Source organism: Montipora foliosa, chromosome 6 (assembly GCF_036669935.1).
Source record: "Montipora foliosa isolate CH-2021 chromosome 6, ASM3666993v2, whole genome shotgun sequence".
Taxonomy (NCBI): Eukaryota; Metazoa; Cnidaria; class Anthozoa; order Scleractinia; family Acroporidae; genus Montipora; species Montipora foliosa.
In genome coordinates, this window is record NC_090874.1 from 38,725,795 (window position 1) to 38,736,301 (window position 10,507).

Genomic DNA, 10,507 nt, shown 5'->3' on the forward strand with positions numbered 1-10,507 from the left:
TCAAGGAAAGCAATATTTATTCATACAGACATATGATTCTATTGTGCATGTTCAAAAAGTAATAATTGTTCTGTTTGCATGCTGATTCTCAAACAATACATTATTATTTTCTTCCACTGCACTGAATAAGTTAACCAATAAATAATGCAAATGTAAAATCAGAAACTGCACAGTAAACTGCTATGGCATGTGTGAGAAGAAAATCAAATATTTTTTCTGTAAATTTAGTCAGTGCAAGCCTTACAAGGTCAGACTGGCTGTGAACTTATTGGGAATTGAAGCATCTAAAATTTTCACTACTGCCAGTGCCTGATGGCTAAATACAGGAAAGACTAAAGGAACCAGGGTTTGAGCTAGGATTTGATCACTGGGGGACAGTTTGTGTCTTTGGCTAAAATTTTGGGGGGACATTTTCATTTTTAGGGGGACAGTCTTATGTTCAAACATAGAAACAGGCAAGCCAACAAAAAGATATTTTATTTATACCTATTACTTGTAATTATAAGAAATAATACAAACAAGAAAATTTAAGGAAATGGTGTCAAGACTTTTTTTCTGTTCATATTTAAACCAAGAATCAATGACTACCAGTATGCTTTATACATGTACTCCAGATACGAGGGGTTTGGTTTTTTTTTTAAATTTCAGACAAAAATAGCGGAATATTGGCTCCTTTTCATAGCGCAAGCAAGTGTGATCTCGGAACCAAGTTTTCTAGAACGATCGTGATTTTGTTGGTTTTCTTTGACCCTCATCTGTTTCTTCCTCATTAATACACTGTTCGTCTTCTGTATTGTTTTCTCTGATTCAACCTGGCTTCCATTTAAAGCGAAAAAGCTATCCATCATACGAATACGTTTTCACTGTGACAATTTAATTCCCAGATGCATCACGCTTGGTTGAGCGCAAGACCTACATGTTCAGTAGAACGTGACTGAACAGTAAACCTGTGATAAAATTCCTTCCATGGTAACTGTATTTCTTCTTGTGTGTTTCCTTCTGAGTTTCCCCCCCCAGATTTTGAAGGGGAAAAAATTGCCCAAAATTGTTCAATATCAGTGCGGGATAGGCGCAATGGTGCGGCCCGGCCCAAACCCTGAGGAAAAGAGGTCAGCACCATTCTGACAAAAGAACAAACCTGACTTCCATCTTGCAAGTTCAGCTGTTTGTTATAGGCCTACAAAAAATTATCATTGTATTATTGTGTAATGATTTATCTCACAATAAGGAAGGTCCCACATGTTCACTGACGTTTATTCACAGGAAGCTATAAGTGTGGTGCGGCATTGGTGTGAAGTGAAACACAAATATTTGATTTTATCAAAGGAGTTGAGAAAGCTTAATACCGGTATTATGAACCACTATAAGAAAGATTTGTAAACTGACTTTTTTCACTGCACAGAGTTAACATGCATTGTTTAAATTTCTATGAATTTTTTAACATAACTTGTCAAGATTTCAGTAGTTCTGTCTCACTAAGCAGGCAAGCCAACCATTTCTTCAAAAACCACACATTTTAACGGGCAAGTACAAAAGTTCAACAAGATCATCTGCAGGGTTGGAATATTATTAGTGCTCGCCCACTCACCCAGGCAAGTGTAAATCATAGAAAACTCGCCCAGTTTGGCGAGTACAATTTTTAAATCAAGAATGTACTATTCAAAATAAGCGTAAATATATTTTCCGCTTTCCACTTCAACATTATAGATGTTCACCTTTTTGAATTCTCAATCAACCTGATGGTGGATCATACATGTAAGTAGACAAAAATGGCTTCACTTGGTGATCATTACATGGCTGTTAAACTTGTACATGTATAAAGAAATACTGCTTTTCGTTTTTGTCACTGAGCCGTTCAACGAGCGACGAAACCCAGAAACAATGGCCATTTCCTGCACTTTTTTTTTACATCACAATGTCAATTCTTAATATTTATGGTACATCATATTAAGACAAAATGTCTCAATAAAACTGTGAGTCAAATTTTGAATTAAGTGTCTTCCCTTTTTTATTGTGGAGTCAAGGGTTAGTTTAGGGGATGGAGGCACAAGGTTAGTGACTTTACATCATTCATCATCATCACAAAACTAACAGAAATTTGACAGATAGGTCAATAGTTTAAACCCTCCCAACCTTTGAAATTAACAGCTTAACTGGGATGGCCCACCCCATGTAACCAGGCTCTGGATTAAGACTTTTTTTACACATGTATGTACTACATTTGTCCCTCAAAGTCTACCAAACTTACCTCTCGTAAAAGACTTAGGGACAAATTAAAAATGTTGAAAAGTGATAAATCTCTGAAAGAGGATGCAATCTACAATTTAAAGAGCAAAAAAATATAACAATTAAACAAGAATAATTATAACTTACTGTACTACAACAAAACTGATTAGTACCATAAAACAGTTAAATATATACTATTTATTATGTTCAACAAAACTTGAACAAGTTAAAAAAAGCTTTCCCTCAAAAACAATAATAATAATATCTGACCTGCTAATCGCCCTATCTCGCAGTCTGAGACTGAATTGCTAGGGGCACAGCTCAACGAGGTCAGACCGAATGTATGACCTCAGAGCACAGCATCACAGACAGACGGAATAGGTTGGGAGTCGATTTTGGTGAGGGAGGAAAACCAGAGTGCCCACAGGAAAACCTTCGGAGTAAGACTGAGATTGACTGAAACTCAGCCCAGATATGTACAAACTTAGAATGCGATCCTGGGTCTGCAGAGGTGGGAGGCACGAGTGTTACCAGGTGGCAAAGCATGTAAATTGTACATCAGAAGCAAATTGTAATGAAGGATAAAAATGGTATTCATGACAACACACCTACCAGTACAAACAAATTAAATTAGACTGTTTGAAAAAACTTGCATCAGGCTTTAAGCAATGCTTGAAATTAGCCGTCGTCTAGTCATCCATGACAACCCGAAAGTTTACCGGGCAACCAGGTTTTAGTAAAATAGAAAGCCTGCTTGCCCAAGGAGAAAAACAACGGGCAACCCAGCCAAAAATATAAAATGACTTAATCATAAACAGCGCGCAACTTACTAGTCGGTTTTCTAGTGTCAATGTGCGAAAGTACTGTGAAGTTAACAATAATTAATTTGCCACATCTGAGAATTTTCCCTTGTTTTGAAAAGCTGTAGCTTTAACAAAACATTGCAGATAGAAAAATCCAAGAGATAATATCAACGACATGTAGGTGATAGAGATCAAAGACGCCATTTTCAAAATGCCAAAACTTAAACCCAGACTTCCGGGAAAAACCACAGAAACACACAAAGAACTATGGGATATTCAATCTTGATCGCCATGTGATTGCATCTCAACACAGCATGCATTTCATCATAAGGGGTTTCCTAATGGGCAACCAAGGATTTATCAGGTCAACCAAATTTACAGGTTTGCTTGCCCGGCTTTTGAAACAGGCCAGGACAACCTGGATTTTTTCTTAATTTCAAACATTGTTTCAGTCTAATAATTTTCTTCCAATGTATTTAAATCCCACCTTTCTGTGTTTTGTGAGAGATCTTGTTGAATCAGCCTAAAAGATGACAAAACAAGTAAATCCAAATTATAAACCAAAACAGGTCCATAATAATATTGTGCGTCTTCTTATTGACAATTTCTACGTAAATTTCCCCTTCCTCTTGGTACAAGTGTCTAATCTTATGAAGATGCCTCCTCTGAAAAAGCCTACTGGTTTCTGGAGATTCCCAAACCATTTTTGTTAAATTATGTTTTGTAAACGGTAACATGTTTTTATAATTCCATGTTAATTTCGGTGTACACTGTACACTGTATTACTCATATTAAATTTTATTTATTCCATTTTTATTGTCACTTTCCTTGTATGGCAATATCACTAAATAAAATATAAAACCCCATTACTTGGCCAAAGGACTACATGTACATAAACAAGTACATGTACAGTGTAGGAACACAATCAGGCTCATTGAAAATCTATGTACTGTACACTGTACGTGTATTACATTACTGTATGTATAATAAATACAATACAATACAATACTTTATTTACCAGGAGGAAACTCGTTAAAACATGTGCGTGAAAATAAAATATTTACAAAAGAAAAAAAAGAAAAACAATTATTACTATTACAAAGCATCTGTTTATGTATTAACGATGTACAAATAAAGTTAAAGATAAAGTCTATAACTAATTAATTTCATGAGATTAACTTACAGACCAAATTACCCTTTTACAATGAATCATTGACAAGACAGACTAATGGTCAACACCCCTTTTGTTCCAGAACATTCTCCTCCCAACAATAATGATACTATGCCATGCAGTTGTTGCTTCCATTTTGTCACGTACATGTATGTGTACAAATGACTCAAAATATGAAATGTTTGTACAAATCATACTGTCCTCCACTTAGCTCACAGTCAGGTTAACCCTTTAACACCCAAACCAGACTAAACCGGCCAGACTTAGTATTTTACTCTATCTAATGCCAGACGATTTTACTCGTCAATGCGGAACCCCCGGGAGTCAATGGGTTAAGAATAACATACTTCTCTGCACTACTTTTGACGAAAGTGCCCAATGTTATTTTTAATATATATTTCTTTATCAGTTCTTCTGAGGGACAAGACAAGATAAAAATTCAACAATACATGTATAGCAACAGTGTAACCAAGACACCTTTGACATAACATGACGAAATACAGCTGCCTCTTAGAACCATAGACCACCTGAAACAATTACCCACTGTAAGCCACATAAAATAATAAGTAAAAAAGTGCAAATATATGTAAACAATATTTTACTACCTGATTCATTTCACAAACAAGTTGTGACAAGACATGCACCCCAATAATACAATGATCTACAGAGCCCTAAAAATGAACAACAGAAATAATTCACAAGGATTATGCTGCACCACTGTCTTTGAGTTACATTTTTATTGAACGGTGTTTTGTTCAAATCATTAAGCCTTAACTTCACCAAACTTTCCCCCCTCCCCCTAATCAAATGTTGGTTTAGAAACAGCCAAAGGCTTGCACAGTAGTATTTTTCACCACATTATCAACATTGGTACGGGCGTGGGGGCGTGAGGGGGTGGGGGGTACCGGTAATTGCAATGTTTGTGAGTGCATGTCCAGTGATGTTTACACCAGAATTCTTCCCTTGATTGAGAGTTTTGTCAAAGACTGTAGTAATGATTAAAATAACATTTTAAGTAATTATTATATGAGTCTCAAGGAAGGGAAATACAAGAAAAGCATTTCTAGGCCACTAGAGCTCAAAATGTTCTGTGGTGCTTGAGCAAAAACACCTTGTATGCTTAGCTTCCCCTGTCACTTGTGTACGGGTATACCAATATCAAAGTGGCCAACATACCTGAAGAAACTTTCCAACGTCATCTACTATGGTTCTGAACACCAACTCATTTTTCTGAACATCAAACCAACTAAGTTTTGTCAACCTTGCAAGAAACTAAGCAAAAAGACCACAGACATTTCAACTGCCTCATCTATGTGGTGAAATGAAGTTTGAGTTACAATGTACATGCAACGGAAGTTACTGTCTGATGTGTCGGTTTTAAAATCTTTTACCTGTATCAGTGACTGTGAAACATAAGAAGCCAGTTTTGGTCTTGTTCCAAGGTAGTTCAAGACATAGTTTCCTGTAATAACAACAACAAAATAATTCATAATGTTAACCAACAAAAACAATGATAGAAAATGAAATGAAATGATAACTGTGACCTCTAACTGCTTTTCATGAGATGGGTAGAACACAAGCTTATGCAGGATATCAAGCCCAGTGAGCATACTGCACTGTAACTTAAAACAAACATTTGTGGACATACAGTACTGTAATGAAAAGTCTGCTTGTGAGCCAAGTTGCCCATTAGGCCATATCTTATCCTGGTTTCTGTAGCATGAAGCGACTAGGAGTATTTCTACTCTCCCCTGGATGGGATGCTAGTCCAACGCAGGGCTACCCCCAGCATTAAATTCGCCAGTAGTCATTTATACACCTGGGGGGAGAGAGGCACCGTGAGAGTAGTGTCTTGCTCAAGAACACAACACAATGTCCCCGGCCAGGGCCCGAACCCAGACCATGCGATCCTGAGTCATGTGCACTAACCATGAGGCCACTGCGCCTCCCAAAATGCTGTACTGTACATTGGAAAAAAATCCTATCCACTCTACTTTCAAGCAAGGCCCCATAAATCATGTCCCAGTAGCAAAGTTATGAAATGCATCAAATGTGATAAGAATATAGTGCAGGGATCCATATTCAGTCGTCAGCCGGGGAAGTACGTCTTATGATATTCTTGCCCAAGCAAAAATGCAGAAGACCACAGTATAAAAAATGGTTGATAAAATTCCTTGTAACTTGAGCATGTGTGTTTTATTTTACACTCTTGAGAGAAATTACAAATTTTGACGCTGGAGTACATGTATTATGTTATTTGCATCATGGGAACCCACTTTACAGTGGTCCATATCTGCCAAGGAAAACTGTACTTGAATGTAGCTTACAAAGTTACGCTCCTGTCTAGTGTCTTTCATTTATATGCTATCAAGATTTTGTGTTTTCCTGTTCATAAGCAGCAGGTTCTGCCACACTTGTTTTCTTTTTTGCCACAGGTGGAGAAACACCTTGTTAACAACGCCACATTATCAGCTGAGACCAAAAGTAGCCATTTGCTCTTTGCCAAACGACTTGCTAACAAAGAAGGCAGCGGTGAGATACATGAAAATTGAGCCCGCAATTGTTTCATGGAAAACACTGCGTGGTCAAAGATGGTGCCCAAACTTGATATTTCATTGCTGAGAAAAGTTGCATGTTTATTCCTTATTTTCTGGAAATTTGCATTGAACGAAAAGCGGTCACAAAGTACATTCTATATTATAACATTTAATGGCATTCATGAATGGATGAGATTCAGAGATGTACCTGTATCCAGGTTTTCAAATTTGGGGGTCCTCTGGACCCCTTTTTGAAAATTGGGGGTCCATTGCAAAATTTTGGGGGTCCAGCTAAGTAATATTCAAGAATTAATATTTGATCTATTGTCTCTTAATTTCTGCTGCAGTACCCTTTCAGATTTCTAAATTGCACAAAAATAGTCTTATCCCCCCCTCCCCAGATATGTACTTAAAATAAAATGATCAATTTCTTTGAAACTGTTATGCCTGTTGATTCATTGATCAAAATGTATGGGCTGTCAAAGCTCCATCGACCACATCTGAAAACGCGAGGAATCCATACGCTGTAGGAACCGTTAAAGGCCCGGTTCAAACATTGCATTTCACATGTGCTGAATCTAATGCAAATGAAGGCAATAAATTTTTCTCATTTGCATTAGATTCGGCACGTGTGATGTTTAAAACGGATGTTTAAAAAAAAAAAACAGATCTGAATCTCAGTTTTCCGTAAAAAAAAAAAAGAGAATCATTTATTTTAACAACACTTCAGGTGTAATTTAGAACAAAAGAGTAAACAAATATAGGCGATCGATACACAGTTCATCATCGGCCTGTGTGGCTGTGACTTCGCCATAGCCAATGTTAATAATCAAGCGACTGAATACATTCAAGTTTCATGTTCAACACTTTATTTTTAACACTAACTCCGAAAAAGTTGCAGAATTTGCAAAACAGACAAGTTACGTGCAAAACAAGAACCGAGACGATGACACATGCGCCCGTAATTAATATCAGCAGGGTCGCACAAAACAAAAATTTAACATACAGTTGTACTTTGCCGTTGGATTCTCTGTTCTCTGATAAGCAAACCAATCCTTGAAATTCACTTGGAAATCATGCAACAAACTCGTTTGTCTCGCCTAAAAAACTGCTCAGATCATGTCACGCAACATGTAGGAATTCAAAATTTAACTCCTCAAGCTGGACATAATTGTTCACAAAATGAAATCATTCGACTACAAAAACCTGAAAATGACAACATACACTGTACCTTGAAATTTACATAAACACCCTGTAAGGAAGTTGACCATTTCTCCGTTTTGAGAAATGGGAATGTTCAATTTCCTTTTTTTCTGCCTCCAATTGGACCCTTTGTTCCATATTCTATGCATCCAAAAGAAAAACAAGTGCATCCCAGGACGTAATGACACACTCTGGATACATCACTGGATATTAAAACATCACTTTGGAGTTCTTATACTTGTCTGGACGGGTTTTTATACTTGACTGGACGACTGCGAATGTGGATCCCTGTTGCGTGTTTTGTTTTGGGCCTTAGTTTCCAAGAATGTTAAAGACAAGTATGCCCCAATAATCACTTCACCATCCTTTGACTTGAAAAGGTACATACAATGTATAACCTGGTTGAGCACCTTTTCGTGAAGTTTACACACTGAATTTAATGTGCAACAAACATAGAATGTTCCTCAGGCAGCCACTACAAGGTCAATGGATAATCCCAGAGCACAGGACCACAGCTAGTTGAAATTAGCTGCAGGTTGATTTGGATGAGAGAGGAAAACCAGGGTACCCAATGAAAGGCCCTCAAGTCAGGTAGAGATCAACTGAAACTCAGCACATGATAGCCACAATGCAAGCCTGACTGGGTAAGAACAACATTCATCAACAATTTTTTTTCTCTTTGTTGATCTCTTGTGAAAAATGTAGACATCTTTTTATCCAGTCACTGAAGCTCCCCATTCTGTTACTGTTTGGGGTTTCCTTGAAAACAACACAAAGGTATATTTCTACAGTACCACTAATTTTAACTTAAAGAAGAAAGGTTGGATCTAGATTTGATTGTCCATGGGAAGTGGAAGGAATACACCAAAAAAAGGTAATTCAAATTGCTACATTTACAAGTAATCTCAAATACTTACGCATATCAAGTCTCTGTTCTACAGGAAGAGTTGTATTCTTACTAATTAGTCTAGTCAAGGAGGATGCTGCTATCAGCTGAGAATAGGAAGACTGGAAAATCAAAGTAACAACACAAAATAAATTACAACAATGTGACTTTATTCTCGGTTTTCACATGACGTCACGACCGCCATGTTGGTGCTCGTAAACAAAGAAAAGGCAGCCATGTTGGTGCCCCGACCAAATCCTCCAGGAATTTAACTCTATTATTATGCAAACACTTCCTTTTGTTTTCGTTGAAAAACATGGCTGTTGATCACATGAGTGAAAACCAGCAATACTTAACAATTATTCGCCGAAGGCGAAGTGATTATCGGTGAATATTCACCTATAATCACTGAGCCTGAGGCGAATAATTGTTTTAGTATAAATACACAGGTGATTGTTTCAAAAAAGAGAAAAAAAAAAACATTTCAACCCGAAATCATCTTCACTTACAGAGGCAAAACGATTACTGGCAGCCATTTTGTCCGTTGAGGTGATTATCGGCTGATCCGAGATAGCGAGCCAATGAGAGCGCGCGATTTTGTATAATCACCTGTGTATTTATACTAAAGTAAAATAGTCACAGATTAGAATTCTGCATTGCCAATCAACCTCAAACTTTAGAGTAATGTAGTCCACCTTACTGTATCTTGTCAATCTTATTTTGTACAGTGGAAACAAGGAGAAATGGCCACCGTTTCAGAGTCAAGGATTGGCCTGCTGCAGAGTTTGCTCTGGGAGCCCCACCAGTAACACAGGCCCAAGAATCTACAGGGTGGCCTCTGATAACCTAAGTACGCTTTGTCTGGAACTGTCAAATTTATAATTCCACGTTTAGACCTTTCATTTAATTATTTCTGTTTGTAAATAAAGAGTAATGTTTCCCTGCATTAATTTATAATGAGCGTTCTTTGGAAAAAGCTAAAAGCTTTGTAACCTTGCCAGTGGTGGCATATGAGAGTGTAACGACAAGCACGTCGTCGTACAGTTTGCAAGATCGGAACGAATAATGACATAATTTACTATACCACAACATCAGAGGCTTCTTACAGAATTTTGGCAAAACTCACATTTCCTCGTTCAAGAAGATACTGACATTTCGTTAGGCAGTCGGGGGAGTTAGTGAAAGTGGACAGGGCCCTCTCAGCTGCGTTCCGAGTTGCAGTGTCAGTTGCCTCATACAGCTGTTTGCAGAGGAGGTCGAGCTGTGCGATCTCCTACATAGCACAAAATAGCGTTAATGTACATCGCGTGAAATCAAAAATAGCACGAGGAACTGGTTCGATCCCAATAAAGGAGTTTTCCTCAACTTACCTGTTCCTCCATATTTGTTGTGGAGCCAGACGTGGCCAGGCGCACGTTGCATGCGCCTGGAAACAGATACCGCTGATTAGGTCATGGTATGCAGGCTCGTAACATGTGGTGTCCACTGGAAAAATCATGATCGGGGACAGGATTGTAGATTGAGGACCAAGGATCGTGGAGTAGTGAAGTTGACGTTTTAAAACCTTGTAAAAACCGTGGACGGTAAGTCTTGCTAAGCGTTGGATCAGAGAAGATCGTGATCAGTCAAAATTGATTGAGAATATTTATGAAAGTTAAGTAGACTACTACCCAAGTGATAA

At 37.8% G+C, this 10,507-nt stretch overlaps 1 protein-coding gene across 1 annotated transcript in view; it reads right to left on the reverse strand.

Annotated features, from left to right (window-relative positions):
* LOC138007299 (exportin-7-like) overlaps positions 1-10,249 on the reverse strand; it is a 46,438-nt gene extending 36,189 nt beyond the window's left edge. The window contains exons 1-9 of the mRNA XM_068854118.1: positions 10,197-10,249; positions 9,953-10,099; positions 8,858-8,948; positions 5,592-5,662; positions 5,377-5,472; positions 4,806-4,871; positions 3,517-3,552; positions 2,249-2,317; positions 1,139-1,177 (exon numbers count right to left, since the gene is read on the reverse strand). Of these exons, the coding sequence (XP_068710219.1) occupies positions 1,139-1,177; positions 2,249-2,317; positions 3,517-3,552; positions 4,806-4,871; positions 5,377-5,472; positions 5,592-5,662; positions 8,858-8,948; positions 9,953-10,099; positions 10,197-10,208 (627 nt within the window). The 5' untranslated portion in view covers positions 10,209-10,249. The remainder of the gene's footprint in view (positions 1-1,138; positions 1,178-2,248; positions 2,318-3,516; positions 3,553-4,805; positions 4,872-5,376; positions 5,473-5,591; positions 5,663-8,857; positions 8,949-9,952; positions 10,100-10,196) is intronic.
* Between the last annotated feature and the right edge of the window lie 258 nt (positions 10,250-10,507).